General features: G+C 38.4%; 1 protein-coding gene across 1 annotated transcript; it reads left to right on the top strand.

Annotated features, from left to right (window-relative positions):
• Positions 1 to 2,252: 2,252 nt before the first annotated feature.
• Positions 2,253 to 6,150, top strand: LOC115919322 (fibropellin-3-like). Its single transcript, XM_030972818.1, has 4 exons — positions 2,253 to 2,383; positions 2,935 to 3,120; positions 4,161 to 4,300; positions 5,980 to 6,150. The coding sequence occupies exons 2-4, from the start codon at positions 2,963 to 2,965 to the stop codon at positions 6,135 to 6,137; spliced, it is 456 nt and encodes a 151-aa protein (XP_030828678.1). The 5' UTR covers positions 2,253 to 2,383; positions 2,935 to 2,962; the 3' UTR covers positions 6,138 to 6,150.
• The last annotated feature ends 12,103 nt before the right edge of the window (positions 6,151 to 18,253 follow it).

The raw sequence follows: 18,253 nt of genomic DNA, 5'->3' as shown, positions 1-18,253 counted from the left end.
ATAAGACGCCATTGTATATTCAGCTGCAGACACCGCGGTATGTTCGGCGTTTTAAGAGGGAACAAATGCCGTCCTTAATATCATTCCGGGGGCTTTTCAATTTGAAAGTCTGGTTTCTTTGATTGTTAATTAACCCCTATCCAGTGTATTTCCAAGCAAAAGATTTTAGTTATCAGAATCGGGTCATGTCCCCGTTTGATCGGTTTGACGTGCCATTACATTTATATACACTAAACTCATTATAATTTGACAAATAATAGCTTTGCAATTATGTTCATTCTTTATGGGATGTCGTCTGCTTGGGCAGTATTGGTCCCTGTTGTGACGTCATTAAAACATCGTTATTTTTCTGGCGAATCTCTCGTATATCCCAGCTGCTATGGAGGTGGTTGTATTTTTATTTTTATAAATCACCCGATATGTAGCTGACCTCAAACTTGTACGATGGCCATCTGTTAGCTTACCAGTTTCTAGTGATACATTAGTTGACATATTTGTGATTTTCTTTGAATTTCACCTTTAAACAATCATTACATTGACGTGTTAAGTAATCGGAGCCTGTTTTATGAGATATATATTACAATTCTCGAGAGTCTTTTCGATCGATCGTATACCAAATATGGAATTTCATTGAATTAATCATATTGGTGTTATTCTTGTAAATGGCATTCATTTCCACATTTATTTTTCACCCCATTGGCACCTTAAACGAATATTGTTGTTGTTGTTGTTATGTGTCACCATTTTCTTTTATAAATCATGACCCGAACCCCACCTACCTCCTAGCAGTTGGCTCTTTTTTTGTTTTTCTTTCTTTTCCTTGCTTGCGCGCGTGTCATATTATGATGATTTAATCGCTCTTCCCCTTTTATTAACAAATCCCTTGACTATAGCCCCTGGTTACACCAACGGAACCGACAATTAGACCGAACAAACAATTACATTAACCCGAATGACCAAACATCGGTTGGTTTGAAGAGGGTTCGTCGGTGTATTTGATTTAGATTGAGATGCAACTAAAAAGGCAAACACAACCTGGATAGTTTTCTCCGGTGGGGGGGGGGGGGGGGGGGGGGGGGGGGGGGTGGATGGCAAGATGGCGCGTACCTATTATACAATCGCCTATACGCAGTCTGCATTCTGACCATTGAAATGATATGGCACAGGTGGATTACGTATAGTTCGTTATACGGTTGCCAAAGAAAACCGCGCCTGTTTTGAACCAATGGTCTACAAGGTGTATTCAAATTCAATTAATACAAGCATTTTTACTAATTTTATGTATACTTTTGAGAAACAAAATGTCTCTTGACAACTGTCTTGCCAAAGGCTTGTTCGACTTATCAACAACTAAGGCCATTAACAAATATATACATGTTTAGCGTCCCCGCCCGCTTCCTTTTGGGGGGCCGCCTCCTATTTTTTTTTTTTTTTTTTTTTAATTGTTTATTTATTTATTTATTTATTATTATTATTATTTTTTTTATTTATTTTTTTTTTTTTTTGAAAGAAAAAAAAACATGAAAAACACTGCTAAAATGGCTCTATTTCTGATTTAAAAAAAAAAAAAAAAATTGTCGGCGGCCTTCTTGAAAAAAATAGCCTCGACTGTCAGGGAAAATGTACCGAGCGGCAATTTTGAGCGGCCATTTTGAAATAAAAAATAAAAAGGGCCTCCTCCTTCCTATTTTTCGAAAAAACAGGACGCTAAACATGTTTTTTTTTTTTATTTGGCCTAATGTATACAAGGTGAATTCTATCCACAGAGATGCTATTTTGTATATAGCAGGTGAATCATGATATATAGCCAGTGGCCAAGGTTTCATGAGAGTCTTGAGAGAAACATGCATAAATTGAAATACATTTTAATAGTAAACACCTGTTCGTTCGTCACAAGTATGCAGTTTTTGAAAAAACTTCCATCAATTAATAGGCCATTTTCGTAATGTAACCAAATGTAATACAAGTCTTTGTGAAGTGCCCCAATACAAATTATTTTATTCACCTGATAAGAATAATAGTATTTCAATAGTCAGAATGCAAAATGCATATATTAAGTGGTGCTAGGTAGGACAAGCCATAATGTTTGTCCTACCTGGCAAAAACCTATGTATGCAGTTCGGATTCTGTCTATTGTAATACTATTATTCTTATCAGGTGCATGAAATAGTTTGTTTCGAGGCACTTCGCAAAGACGTATGCATTAAATTTGGGTACATCGTGAACATAGCCTATTTGAACACATTAGTAAAGTTCTTATTTAATGCCACATCATCATTTGAGAAGCATCTCTCTGGAAAGCAGCCGCGAAAGATAAAAAGGACATTGATAATTTCATTTGAAGTAAACGGTGTCTCCTCATTTTGGAAGAGCTTTCAGTTGGGTAAGTGACTGTCTTCACATAAATACGTACTTTTAAAATAATTTCCTATCTGTTTTTTAATTATTGATGTTGTCGTTGGATTTTGTGTGTGCTTTTGTTTCTTTCTTAAGACGTGATGTCGTTTTTATTGCTGTAGGTCTTTCTATTAAAGTGTGAAAGTGAGAGACACATCTGATGGCTACTGTAACTAGATTCTTGACTAAGCTTACGTGTTCAACTTTAGATTTTCAAGTAAAACCCGACACGTGTTGAATAGTGAATGAGTTAATCTTATAAATTTAATTTGTGACAGAGATCCCGTAAACACAAGAGCTTGTGTAGAGTACACTCAGAAGATTTGCATACTTATTATCAAATTTTGTCAAAGCAAAGGGTAGAGAGGGATGAAGGAAGAGAAAGTCAATGCGAGGGAGAGAGGAAGACAGACAGACAGACAGAGAGAAAGAAAGGGAGAGAAAAGGAGATGAGAGGGCCATTTAATTAATCCGCTGTTTCATGGAGTTATGCAATTCATTCATTTTTTTTTTCATTTAAATTTACTTTTATTCAAGACGCCACACCACAACGAGATATTCCAGTATGGCTAGTTTCGTCAACGTCGGCATCGTGATCGGCATATTTCTGCTCCTGATCGGCGGCGGGGTCGACGAAGTCCAGGGACAGACCGTTCATTCGGCTCTTCTGACCAAGACACATACTCCGGCCCCTCCACCACCGTTCAGAGAATGTGCATGCAGGTATAAAATGAAGTACTGTACTAGTTGTGAACACATGAAACTTTCAATCGTTGATAACTCAAAAAGCTGAAGCTCATAGTGCTTGAGATTGAATTGGAGGTTTGCACATTGACGAAGAGTTAAAGATACCATGTCCCATTTGTAGCCAATATCAAATTCTGTAGAACTTTGCAGGAATTGTCATGTATGTCCTATCTGTGAAATTTAAACGTTAGCGGTGTCCTAGTGTTTATATAATGCAAGGAAACCCGTTTACTTGCTAGACTTCCCTGTCAAATACTATCGAGTGACTGACTGACTGGCATGTTTTTTTCGTTGGTAACAACATTCATAAAATGAGCAGGAACATGTACATGAGCATTTGTCTACATCAATAACCCACTACATGACTTGTAATGGCCAAAATTAAACTGATTGAATCTTTGAGTAGCACAAAACGTACGACCATTCGGTACAAGGGTCAGAAAATCAGACTATGGCTTAGGTGATTGCAATCACTCATGTCGATTCGACAACTAGTGGTCGTTATTTTCCGACAAAAAGCCATTTTCAAACCCTTTTGTTTCGAGGGAATTTCTAAATTTCTGAAATTCAAGGGCACCTTTTGTTACATACATGTATAGGGTAACGATTTTTTTTTTTAAGGACAGTCTGTTGCAAAAGGTATTTTGAAATGACATGACAGGTCGCGCTACCCATTATATATAAAGAGAAGTTCAAATGTCATTGCCTCATCTAGCATAAGACCTAGTGACAAATTTCCTCATTTACCGCTCGTAACTAGCTAAATAGATATTTAGTAGTCGGAACGTGTTGAATATAAGCATACATTAGTTGGGTAGGCCTACAATTCTCCTCCGGGGAGGGGGGATTGCGCACACTTTTTTTTGCAGGCTTGCTGTTTAGAGACCAAGGGTGATGACATAATAATTCTCAGTGCGTTTGTGTACTACTTATCATAATGCATTATGTAAATCTAACATTAATTATCAACATTGCTATCATTTAAATCCATTAAAAAATTTCGTTCTCCTTTTCAGCTCAAGCCCGTGTCACCATGGAGGAGTGTGTACGAATAAGCGCATTGGTGAAGGAACCGCAGCTACCATAGACTTTGAATGTGATTGTAAAGATGAATGGACAGGCGACGTTTGTACCGATTGTGACACGACAACTAAAGGTAAGTTACAGAATTCTGTAGTAAAAGGCCATATAGCATGAAAAGTTACAATTAGTTGTCTCACCTTCCAATTAATCGTATCTCCTTCCAATATAGTATCTCCTTCCAATTAATCGCATCTCCTTCCAATTAATCATATCTCCTTCCAATTAATCGTATATCCTTCCAATTAATCGTATCTCCTTCCAATTAATCGTATCTCCTTCAAATTAATCATAATTATCTCCCTCAAATTAATCGTATCCTTTTAAATTAATCGTATCCTTTTAAATTAATCGTATCCCTTTTACATTATTTGTATCCCTTTTACATTAATCGTATCCCCTTCAAATTAATCGTATCACTTTCAAATTAATCGTATCTCCTTCAAATTAATCGTATCTCCTTCAAATTAATCGTATCCCTTTCAAATTAACCGTATCTCCTTTAATCAATCGCAACTTTTAAACTTACGATTAATTCCATGTTACAGATATAATTTAATGTTAAGATACGAGTCAATGCAGAAATATTGGAGATATTTTACCGATTGAATGCCAGTCCATCTATATGATTAAGGCCCATGGAACCTTCTCTTCCCTTCTCTTCTCTTCTTGGTAAAGTCTTATATGATAACATAGACTTATATAGATACGACTGGCCATGTAAGTAAATTTCTAATTCAGTAGTTTTTCTAAATATTTGTAAGCCAAAGTTCATATCTTGAATAGATTTCCAGGCCTTTAGATGTTGCAATTTTAAGTAACTGGTTTCCTAAAACCATTTTATGATCATATTGTCACATCTTTATTTCATATATCATACTGGAAAAGGTTGATATACTAGGCATTACACGTAGTCTAACTTTATCAATTCAAACAAACTGCCTGCCATTTCTGCTTTGTCGCTGTCTCCCAACATGTAACCGTGGAAACTCGCCAATACTGTGTTTCATACTAAGGCTATTTTGTAGAGGTGTTCTGGTCAAGTGATAAAGTCAAAGGACTGTAGAACTCAAGGTTTGGGGTTCAATGCCTAGCCCGGGACTGACGTCCTAGCTTTGGCAAGATGTTAATCTACATTTGCCACTCTCCACCGTAGTGGGTTAATGTAGACGCCTAGCTGGGAGTGGAGAAAGTGCATACATGGTCTTCGGGCAAACCCGAATCCAATGACCGGGGTATATTTTTTTCTCAATTTTTTCAATTTCAAGTTTTATTTCTGCATTTTCCATAAACAATAACAAAAATAACAATGAATACATTTTAGCAATATAATAATAAGTAATACAAGTAGTAATTCACAAATAAATAAATATAAATAATCAGTAGTACAATTAATCGTATTTGAAAAGAAAGAAAAGGGGGAGAATGCAGAAGACCGATATCGTAAGCAGAGCTTGAAATGATACCGGCCTTACAAAAATGTAAAGCTTATCCACAATCGTAGACGCTTAAGCCATCGTCGATGTTATAAACGCTATATAAACGTGGAATATTATTTTTATGGCTCTAATATGGAAAAAGATGAATTCAATTATAACATGGCAGATAATCAGAAGATATAATATGTGTGTTTTTTGTGTGTGTTCTGTTTTTTCCCCGTGTTTTTTTGTTTGTTATACACGGTATTTAATTGGATATGGCTGGAGTTGGCACAAAACCGTTCTAAGAATGATCTGTTTTCATTACCTTCAATAGAGATCATGTGCACTGACGTGTGTCCCAGCCGAAAAAACCAAATATGTGAAGACGGCGGAGAGGGTTCCATCGTAGCTTTGATGCCCTGCGACACAGGCACGGACTGCTCAGATTGTTTCGCCCGATGTTTGCTGAAAACCCCTCCCGTAATGCCTTAGATGGAAAATAAATGTCTGCAAATTTTTTTTTTTTTTTTTTTTTTGGGGGGGGGGAGGGGGATGTACAAGCATTATTGATTGTGTGTAAGATTATTCGTTCATTCATCTTGAGTTATATATATACATACTATTTTTTTTGTTATTGCAGTGGTTATCACTGATCACTATAAAAGAGTAGAACGATAAAAAAAAATTGATGTTGGCGCTCTTTCGTTATGAGAAACCTTCTAAACTTAACCACACAAACACACACCCTAGTTCACTTGCGAAATAAGTTCAGTGAAATCCGCACTGTATCCAATTAAGCTTGATAATCACGGGGTCAATATTGACACCATAATTACCGACATACATCACAATTCTATTCATACTTCACGCATTACTTTTGAAATAATTCAGCAACTATTACCCATGCTGGTTTTGGGATTTTTCAGAAAAATAATGAACAAAACTTAATGGTACTATGTCCCATTTGCATGCCAAAACATCATAAACAAAATATGAAATGTTAAATTTAAGCTCTACAGAATTTGATGTTGGCTGCAAATGGGACATAGTACCTTTATAACGGCCTTAGACCAAGGCATTTATTTGAAAGTAAAGAAATCAACCATATTTCAATCTTCAATACCCGTAATTGCTTGTGAATTATTGATTCATCATGATGTCTGTAATATTTCAAGGTCACCGAGATTAAATCTTGTCATTTTCACTGTGTCCAAAGTAATTTTGAATTGATGGGTGTGACGTAAGCATGTTTAAAAGCTTTTGCGTATTGTTTATTTCAGACTTATACAGAGGTAAATTTATTTTCAATAACATTTTTTTTAATAATTAGCCTGCATTTTATTTTCCATTTAAACTTCAATCATGTTTATTTTAATCTGCATGCTAGAAAACTGTTTCAGAAATGTACATGTCATTCTATCTCAGAATAGAATAACCACCATAAGTTTCATATCTCACAAATGTGATTAAAATATGTATAACATGAGCTATATTTCTTTTTGATTTTACAGCAGCTTCCAGTGTTCAATGTCTGGTACTTTAGATTATTAATATTATAGATTTAGGGGGAATGTGAGAAAATGTGAGCGCGGTTTATCTTTCGAAAAATGAGTTGTGAAATGCTGTAAATAGGTCATAGGAGAGAGGGAACAGGTACTGCCTGTTGTGGTAGTCGAGGTGTCACAGTGTCGAGTGGTTTAGGCACTTTACTAAGGTCATGGGTTCGATCCCCAACACGGCAGTAATGTCCTTTGGCATTCATTAATCTACATTTACCATTCCATACCTGGAACAGAATTGGGATCTGGTTGGATGCCATAAACCTTTGTGTTAGTAATTGCCATATGCCCTCATGTTGAGCGTATGGTAAGAATACTCCCCAGTGAGTGAAGATGGTCCACATTGAGCGTGAATGAGTTCGTAGACAATCGCACTGCTGGTCTGACGGCACTACGATTCTGAGCCGATTTATCTTCCCCTCCCCCTCCCCCTCCACCACTCGGATCCCCCTCCCTCTCCCCTCCCCCTCCCCCCCCTCCCCTCCCCCTCCCCTCCCCCTCCCCTCCCCCTCCTCCTCCTCAGAGGAAGCATGTTATCCCTTGCAATTTAGATTGTATTAATCATATTACTATTCAGATCCTCGGTCTTTTACGTGTTTGAATATTCATATAAAACGCTTTAACCTATGTTTTTCAAAAATCGGATTCTAGTCGATTCGTGTAGTATGCGCCGGGCTTAAGAGTGCGTGGGTGTGTTGGTATATGAGGGTTGGTGTAGGAGGGTGCGTGTATGAGGTTGGGTGTACGAGTGTGGGTGTACGAGGGTGGTTGTACGAGGGTGGGTGTATGAGGGTGGGTGTATGATGGTGGGTGTATGATGGTGGGTGTATGAGGGTGGGTGTATGAGGGTGGGTGTATGAGGGTTGGTGTAGGAGGGTGGGTGTATGAGGGTGGGTGTATGGGGATGGGTGTATGAGGATGGGTGTACAAGGGTGGGTGTACGGAGGTGGGTGTACGAGTGTGGGTGTACGAGGGTGGTTGTACGAGGGTGAGTGTATGATGGTGGGTGTATGAGGGTGGTTGTACGAGGGTGGGTGTATGAGGGTGGGTGTATGAGGGTGGGTGTAGGAGGGTTGGTGTAGGAGGGTGCGTGTATATGAGGGTGGGTGTATGAGGGTGGGTGTACGAGGGTGGTTGTACGAAGGTGGGTGTATGAGGGTGGGTGTATGATGGTGGGTGTATGAGTGTGGGTGTATGAGGGTGGGTGTATGAGGGTTGGTGTAGGAGGGTGGGTGTATGAGGGTGGGTGTATGGGGATGGGTGTACGAGTGTGGGTGTACGAGGGTGGGTGTACGAGGGTAGGTGTACGAGGGTGGGTGTATGGTGGTGGGTGTACGAGTGAGCGCATCGGTGCGTGATTATGTTTCTGTGCTTCTGTTTGTGTCTGAGTTTCGGGGAAGTATTTCGCATAGGGCACGTTATAGTGGGGTAAAATTATCCTGATTTGTGTAACTGTCTGATAATGTGTCCAATTTACTACTTGGAAATTTTGTCCGAGAGGATTTTGTTCAGCTTTAATTCTGCGAACAGCCTCATAAAATAAATGAAGCGTGTTAAGTCTTTAAAAAAACGACCACTTCGAATGAAATGGAAATGAAATGCAATGAAAAATGGTTGCTATAGTAATAACTGAAGTGGCGTTTATCAACTATTTCATTCACAGAGTTATGAAGGCCAACGACATGGATCTCACCTCATAATACAGTTGTGCGATAAATATCACCCGAAATAATGACGATCTAAAAATGGAAAAGCAAATTTATTTTCGGCTTTGGCTATCTCCCGATATTAAAGTATAAATGGAAGTATTCACTTTTTACGCAAATACATACAAATATAGGAATTTCCTCACTATTTGACATAATGTCAGTCAAAGACAAATATGAAAAAAAGGTCAAATATATGCCCACCTCTTCAAGAGGAAGAGAGAAAACGGCCTAAATAAACAAAAGTGAAAAAAGTGAGAAAAGGGCAATGCTATTTTAACTACACCATTTTTACGCCTTACGCGAGTACAGCCTGTATGAAAGAAGAGTCATTAATCAATATAGTGTATTTCCGTTATTGACGATAAGTGACATAGAACAATGAGGGGGAAATGATTATTATTAGGATATTTTTGTAACAAAGGATTCACACATAAGCCCTGGGCTGACAGTGTGTCTTTTTATTTTCCGATCTTGCATGCTGCCCTCTCTAGTAATACACATCAAATTTGTCGAAGACTGGTTAATCACCGTTTGTAAGTTGGTCGCAGTATGAAATCATATCGCAAAAATAGAAACAATATAATTCATTTAACAAACTTCACGGATTTGGTTCATTATCCTTAAAGGGCCAATCTAACCAAAACAGGCTGTAAAAAAGGGGAAAAAGACATGTAGAATAATTTTTGACGGAGATTCCGAACATGACATTGATTTTTCTTAGAAATCATCAATGCTTCTGGAATCTAGCTTTAAAAATGACGACTCAGAACGCGCAGAAAAATGCCCAGTTTCGGTGATGCTGCATTTGACATCATTGCAGGCGCCTCTCCGGTGACAAGGAGGGTGATTTAGGCATTAATTTTTTATTTTTTTTTTATTTATTTTTTTTAAAGGCAAACTATGATATTAATTGGGGGAAAAAGAAATTTATCCCAAAAATAATATGCGCTTGATAATCCCAGTACATTTCTGGCAATTTCGTCATTCCTAATTATGAAATTATGAAATTATCAAATCGGACATGCCCGCAATGACGTCAAATGCGTCATCAAGTCACGTGACCGTATTACCTTTTTCGAGGGGCGTAGCCCAGCAAGCGTGAGAACTGTGAAAAATGGATGGCTATTATAATTTTTGGGTCAATTTAGAGATTGTCTGAAAAATCAGAGGCTGGATTATTAATAAGTAGAGGTGTATTCATGTTTTTAAAGGCTATATTAGTTGGGTTAGAGCGGCCCTTAAATGTTTATATTTTTTTAAAGATTTTTGTAAAGTTTAAAATAAACCGGTATTAGTGTTTTACAAGTCTTCTACAATTAATTTGAGGCAGATTTCCTATTTCCGGCCTATATGTGACCATTATTGAAGTCAGATGAACTCATTTATTCAATAGAATTATGCAAAAAATTAAACAAATAGTCATAGCCGTAAAAATATCGCTGAAAGCCGCAAAGTAGAATGCAATCAATAATCACGAGTGGAAGCATATATCCCGAGATTTCATGATTGCTCTCTGTTTTTTTCTTTAGTACAATTTGTTTACTTCATAAAGTACAAAGATATAATGTATAATAAAATTGTGCCCGAGAAATCGCATTTAAAAGCCAGTGCCTTGCGATAAAAACACATCGATTCCTCTTACAATAATAATAATAAAAACAGCAAAACGGAATAAAAACAAAGCACAAATTGAAGAGAAAATCATTATCACTGTACAAACATGTTATGTACATATTGCCAACGATGGACAAAAATAGAAATAACACCCTGTAAATCGTTGGCTTATGAGTCAAGAGAAAGCCCTTGGCGTTCAAAATCGTAACATATTGGTGGAAGATTTAAAACATAGATGCATAATGCCTACATTAATCAGGAGGGTATGACGAGTGACACAAATGTGCTTTCTTGTTATTGGACGTTTTATTTGGCCAGCTACTTCATAAAATCAACTCCAACAAAGCAGTTGTATAATTTGTTTTCCAATTACTCAATCATACTGCCAGGTACAGTTGGGCAAGAAATTTACATTCGCCTGGAGGAAAAATATTTTACTTCGAGTTTCACTACTGCACTCATTCCTATACACAGTCACACATAATGTCTAACTATCAGAAGGATTACCGATGTTTACTAATATACATTAAATAGATACCAAACTTGACTATCTTCCTGAAGTAAAAAGTTTGCTGGAATGGGTGGAGTTGGATAATGAATATTGCTTTTTTACCGTGTGTATGTAAAATGTTCAGCCTAATTGTACATATATACACAACATCTCCCTCGTAATAACGTTGCTGAGATAATTTTGTACTCCAAAATTTTTGGACATTCAATAAAATCCCCCCCAACAAAACAAAAAAGCCCCAACCCCCCCCCCCCCCCCATAAAAAACAACAAACACATAAATAAACAAATTGCTGCCCGGGGCAGAATAAACGGGCACAATTTGTGTATATCTGAAAATATATTGTTTTGCCCTCCGCAAACCCAACCCCTACGTCCGACGCTGTTTGGAATTAGGTCGGGTTGTATCGTAGTTTCAATTTTGGTTTTCAAAAGACGATGACTCTGTATACAATATTATAAGATTGAATATCAGGTGAGTATAGGCCTACGCGACAAGTTCGGACTTGCCCGTCGGAAGTTAGTCAATAATCGATTGCCCACTCGAAGGCAAACTGGACTTCCATGATAAACTCCCATTCCGGAAGACCCTCGAGGCCGTGGCCGAACCGGAGATCGAGTGTCCGTTGAGAAAATATAAACAAAAATTCATTAAGGCGATGGCGATCGACAATAGGTGACACCGCCGGAGGGTTATCGGGAATCAAATAGACAACAAGGCTGAATGGCCACGATGTGACCCTCTTTAAGTTCAAGATGAGGTGGATCTAGGTTGACTTTGTATGGTCAGATGGCCAAGCGACCCACTTATTTGTTCTTTCGTGCAAGGAGTGGAGTAATAATAATAAAAATGAGAACGACATCGTAAGATACGATAGCCCCTTCCCCCGAATAATCTCATTTTTGTATAAGTATAATAAGTCTACAATAAGCATACAAACGGAATTTCACAGGCATAAATATCGTAAATGAATAGATCTTGAGATGATCAATTCTTTTCATGATTAAAAGAGCCTGCATTTACTGATAACATTTAAAGATTCCGCATTTTAGCCTTTCCAATCTGCTACTGTACATTAATCAGATGTTATGTACCAATTTTGGAGCGGAAGGCATTTTAATGCAAATGAACGAGAGGGGTCGATCTTTTACCCAGTGAGTTTACTGAATCGAAAATAAACCGCAAGCAAATGTACTATGTTGATTTTCGTGTGTTTCTTGATTCATTCATTAGTAATAATTATTTCACTATTATTTTGCTAAGTAGCCAAGTACAATTTCTTTTCATGCAAGGGTTTTCTATTTATTTAATTTTATTTAATTTCAACTTTTTATTGGTTAAAATGTACATCTGAAGATTAGAAACCTTTTTGCTTATATTAATAGTAGGCTCAAGTTTGTTTACGTAATAATTGCTTTAATAATAGAATATAAATAAATCGATAATATGAAGAAAATAAACTGTGTGATACGTATGATATAAATGCCAGATTGGTATAGATCAGACTTGTAATACACAATACGTAGAATCTGGATCACGGTTATACCCTGTTCTTCTACAGCAAAGGTTGATATATATATATTTCCATCCATAGTTATTTACATGTAAATGCCAGCTATATACCATCTTCATTTCTACGCATGCTGTATAATCGACACAAAACGCCCGCAGACAAACCGCATGCAAAAAATAAACAAGCATACATCGAGAATTAAAACCACAATTCATCGATCTATTTTCACGAGCACACGCTGAATGTTTTGATTATATTTATCCAATGTATTTCCATCTACATTCAGCATACATTAGCGTGGAGCTATTAAATTGCTCCGTGGACGTAATGGGCATGGTTCTCGAATGCAGTGGGGTGGTTACAAGGGGCAAGGACTGTCACTTCCCAACCCCCGAATGGCAGAGAGAGAGAGAGAGAGAGAGGGGGGGGGGGGGTGGGGGGTAAAGAAAAAAACACCACTATCTCAATCTGCCCTCATTCTCCCCATCATTCTCCCCTCTATCTCCCCACCCTCTTCCTTCCGCCCTCCATCAGTCTCTCTATCTCTCTCTGTCTCTCTGTCTCTCTCTCTCCATTTCCTAAATGTCACTCCATTCCTCTCTCTATTTTACCCATTTTCCTTATTCTTCATTTCCCCCTCCCCTCCCTCTTTCTGTCTCTCCCTCTCCCGTTCTCTCTCCTTCTCTCTTCCTCTTTCTCTCGTTTATTCTTCATCTTTCTCTCACTGTCTTTTTTCCATAGCCCAATAAACACCACCCCCCCCCTCTCTCTCTCTCTCTCTCTCTCTCTCTGTTTTTTTTTTTGCCCACTTTCCTCTTTATTGTCCCTCTCCTTTCACACCCATGTCTTTGTACCTCTGTTCCTTTCCTTTCTCTCCCCTGTCTATATTACTCTTTCCCCCTCCAACTCCACTCATCTTTGTTACTCTTCATCCTATTCTCCGACCGACCACCAAAATCCTGATCATCCAGAGTACAACAAAACAAACTAATGGACATGGGGTCCGCTTTCATCGACCGTCGACGAACAAGCCAGCTAGGAAGCATTATTCATGTATACGCCTCCTTCCGCATCCACTCTGCAAAGGTGTGTAGGTAGCATGAATCATCACTCCACATTAAAGGTGTAACACTAACAAATAGGGTGACAAAAAAACAGAGCCAGTATATTATGATGGGCATGGGAGCAACTTTGGAATATCCCACCACTAAAACTGACCCAACGTTCGTTGGGTACCAAATGCTTCACCCATAAAGCTAAATCTCGACCTTTTTAAGTAACTCTCACCGTAACCCTAACCCTAGGTCTTTGACATTAATTTTATGTACATCAACTCTTATTTGTGGGGTATTCTAAAGTTGAACCTGGGCGTGTAACCAAAAAGAAACAAAACTCCAAATATCGTGGATGGTTGCTTTTGGTGTTGATGCTGTTGTTGTTATTATTGTTGTTATTGTTTTGTCTTATTTATCCAGGGTAGCCACATGCAGATATCAGTCTGATCAGTATTGATACCGCCTACGGGCACCGCAATTATTATTATCACCCCAGCATTAAATTAGCAGGTAATTAGCATTTTACACCTCGGTCAAGACTCAAGAGGGACAGCATTGGGCAAAACACCTTGTCGGAGGATGTAAGCATCGAAAGAGTTAATCGTACCTGGGACCTTTCGTACAAGAGTCAAGAGCCTTTACCGATATACCAAAGTGCTCGCGGAGAAACGAGAACATAATTAAATACCTACAGAGAAATTTTGCTTGATCGACAGGTTGGATTGAAAAACCACCTGTCTACTTGGACAGCATTTTTCCCCCACAGAACAAACTAATCGAAACCTGCTCTATATTTTATATGTAACCTGAACATAAAGACCACGTTTGAATTGAAGATAACATTTCTTGTCTCCCTTGGGCGGTCTCTGAATCCAGATTTTAATTTGGGCAGTAATAAAGATTAACAGTGGCGGCAGTATACTACTACAAAATTTCAATTAAGTTTTCCCAACTTTTCGTTCGCTGCTCTTGATAAAATGTATCCGAATTAATGAGGGGGGGGGGGGGTAATACGTAGATGACGATGACACAAATTGGTCGATCTTCTTTCGGTGCGTTACTGCATTCGTAATAAATCTCGAGCAAATGTAGTCATGATTCATTTAAGTATCCCCCCCCCCTCTTTTTATTAGCGTTATTTCCCTTTTATGGTGTTCTAATTATCTCTCGTAAGGATTTATGTCCAACAGATATATGAATACATGTAGATTGGGCACGTAGTCTTGAATTTCTATGCTGATTATATCCCTTACACAAAAACTTGCAAATTGGAGTAATTTGATACCCGATTACGATTTGAAGTTCATCCTACATAGGTGCTATATTCGTGCAACGTCTACTGATGTTCAACGGTCACCATGACGGTTCTATCAAATGTGGTGATGGTGAAGATGATACAAAATTATTGTTAAATATATGGTGATGGTAGTGGTGGTGTTGACTTTCTTGTTCACGAAGTTGATTATTGGAAAAACAGTGATGATAATGATGGTGATGATGTTGATAATAATGATGACATTGTTGATGGTGGTGATTATGATGATGACAATGATTATGGTGATGATGATGATGATTGTTGTGGTATGTGTTGATAATGATGTCCACACTAGTGATGGAAGGAAAGATGATGAGGAGGAGGAGGGGGCGGATGGCGGGGGAAGGGGAGGAGGTGGCGGTGAGGAAGGACGAAGAGGATAACGATTAATCCTTTTTTTCTCGATTAACTGTCTTTTCGAATTTGTGTTTCAATTTGAATTCAGTTGGTCCGGAGCGTATGGAAACTCTTAAAATCCAATCATCTTCCTTTCTTATTCGATATCATGATTTTGTTTCACATCACATTCGGCGCAATTTTCGACGATTTTCACCTCCATCATCGGACCGTGCTCAGTTGGTGAAGACTGAGCCATAAATCTTTTAAACACGGAAAACTGTCATCCAGTTGCATGAGCAATTAGTTCGTGTTCTGCATTCTATTGACACGGTCAAGTTTTGTTGGTTGCTACTGGGATTCCCTGCTAGATTTTTCTTACTCTTTTGTTCATCATAGAAATACACAACTTGTCTCCTTATTTGAATGTCTCTGTGGCAGACAATGTGACGGTACGCGAATAGTGTTCTTACGGCTTGATTTCGAAACAAGCTACGTCCATATAGATTGTATATTTTGTCTGATCCCAGCGTTTCTCCAACAACACAGTTTTATCTGATATTGTATGGAATGCAATATATCATATTTATATAACTACGACATGAATGGCGGAAAAGAAAAATGATAAATAACTGAGAGAACAAACGGAAGAGAGAGGGAGGGGTGGACATGGAATGTCAAAAGATCATACGACCCCACCCCCGTTCCACACCCTTCGCCGAGGTTGTAGGTTTTATAATGCATAGTTCTTCACCCTCTTGAGACCGGTGGTAGCCCACCTCTCTCATGAGTGCCCCTCAATGGTTAGACCGACACTGACCCTCTGGTTACATATATGCGGCCCTTTTATATAGGCTTGATAATCTATTTTGTTTAATCACATAAGTTTGTTTGCAAGTCAAATCAGTATTATAGAAAAGGTGCCCGTCTGATGTTTATAAAATAAAATGACCTTAATATGGAGACAGAAAAGCCCTATTTCTGTGTATAGACAGATAGAGTCAGATTCATTCGCATCAGGCCTTCGAAAGCATGTTGTTACCTTTCCGAGGGGATGACACTTGACTTGAAATAGGTAGCATGGGAATTGTAGTGAGGACTGTGAGGTATAGAATTCAAAACGGGGCACCGGTGCAATATATCATCAAACATTTTGGCGCGTATTAAAGTTACAGATTTATGACATCTCTGTTCCGAAAGCCGCCATCGATTGGACGCAGTAGTCTACAATTATGTTCTCTTTATCAATAAATCATATCTAAACCTGACCATTCTTCCTATAGATGAATATGCATGTTCATTTGGGGCCATAGGACGTTTAACATGTGTAATATATAGCTGGCATATCACCAACTAATTTTAACTTGAATTTTATTTTGGCATATTAATAATATTCAAAAGGGTCTTTTATAGCAATTGCACGCTGTCAAACTTATAACAATATGACCCTCTCATGTTATGTATTCCTAAGAAAGGCGCAACTACGAGGCACATGCCCCATGCATCACAAATAACAAAATAGAAAAGAGAAGAGGGAGTCAAGGGGGGGGGAGAAGATGATATAACCACTTCCCCCACCATCCCACCCCCACCCCATTACTATCATGTTTAGATGGTCTTGTTAATTTCCCCATTTTCATTCACTGAGTAACGCCGGCGCCACACCCCACCCCGATGCCCGTGCCCCTTCAATGTTTGGGTCCACGGTACGCCTGCGGCAACTAGCATCAATGATCACAGAGCTAACAGGCATTCTTAAATTGTACTCAGTGAAATCCTCTTTTAACCCCCCCCCCCCCCATATCCAATTTTCAACTCTTTACCCTTATTATGAAACCAAATAAATCCCTGTCATACCTACTAGCATAAGAACTAATGCAGCTTTAACTTCCAATTTCAATATCACAAAGGTAAAGGAAAAAGGCATCATGAAGCCAGGCTATACCTAGGTGATCCCCGATCGGTCTGACTCATCGTTGCATAAATAGAACTCTGCGGCAAAACATCATTTCCCCGGCCTCCCCCTCTCGACCATCGCTTATCAAGCTAAAAGGGTTGACAAGCCGATTGTGGAAGGGGAGAGAAGAAACGAATAATTCGAGAAAAAAATCCGGAAAAAAGGATGAAGAAAATTATTATCTCTGGGTATTTCCATATCCGGTTTCGTTTCAGCACCATTGATTTCGCGACCTGATAGTTATACGCACATCGTGTATCCGTGTGTGTAATGATAACATTTAATTGTTCTTAGTAAACTTGTCATCTTCCTTTTAGTTAATTAGTATATGGATGTAAAGAAGGAGATATGATTTAAATGATTCAATCTCTAGCAATATCGTATTTGTCAGTAGTAATTATAAACCCGGGTCTTTCCATTTAATTTACGGAATATATACATGTTATCTAGGCTAGATGGTAAGTGCTGTATACGAGGTATCATCTCTTCCTGATACTTCTCTCTCTCTCTCTCTCTCTCTTTCTTTCTTTCTCTCTTTCTCTGTATTTGTCTGTATGTTAGTCTGTCTCTGTCTGTCTCTCGAGCTCTCTCTCTCTCCTTCTCTTGCATGTACACACACACGCACTCCCTCACTCACTCTCCCCTTCTCATCTATTATTCCGTCCTTTATATTCTCCCTTCTGTTTTCTTGCTTCATTGGAGTTATATTCAAGTCTTTTTCATTAAGAGAAGCTAGCAAAGGTGATCAATCATTCTCTTTTCTTTTAATTATACCCCCATCAGAACTCTACCAAATTGATAATTGTAGGATGATAGGAAAACATATGGATGGCAAGTCGAAATACTGATTAGTTCATTGCGTCCGATTTCAGATACAGTAAAAACCTGTGTTTAAAGACCAGTCAAGGGAGAGAAAAAAGTGGCCTTTATAAGATAGATTGATTTAGTTCAGGTTTTAATGGGAAATTTTTTTCAAGGGAAAACAAATATGTGGTATTTTATAGACAGGTGATCTTTCTATATATACAGGTGGTCGCTG

Source organism: Strongylocentrotus purpuratus, unplaced genomic scaffold (assembly GCF_000002235.5).
Source record: "Strongylocentrotus purpuratus isolate Spur 01 unplaced genomic scaffold, Spur_5.0 spur5_contig_863, whole genome shotgun sequence".
NCBI classification, from domain to species: domain Eukaryota; kingdom Metazoa; phylum Echinodermata; class Echinoidea; order Camarodonta; family Strongylocentrotidae; genus Strongylocentrotus; species Strongylocentrotus purpuratus.
This window is presented reverse-complemented; position numbering and strand designations above follow the sequence as displayed.

Coding starts and splice junctions, on each gene's coding strand:
- LOC115919322 (XM_030972818.1), top strand. CDS start 2,963: ATGGCTAGTTTCGTCAACGTCGGCATCGTGATCGGCATATTTCTGCTC. Junction 3,121..4,160: donor TTCAGAGAATGTGCATGCAG/GTATAAAATGAA, acceptor TCTCCTTTTCAG/CTCAAGCCCGTGTCACCATG. Junction 4,301..5,979: donor TTGTGACACGACAACTAAAG/GTAAGTTACAGA, acceptor TACCTTCAATAG/AGATCATGTGCACTGACGTG.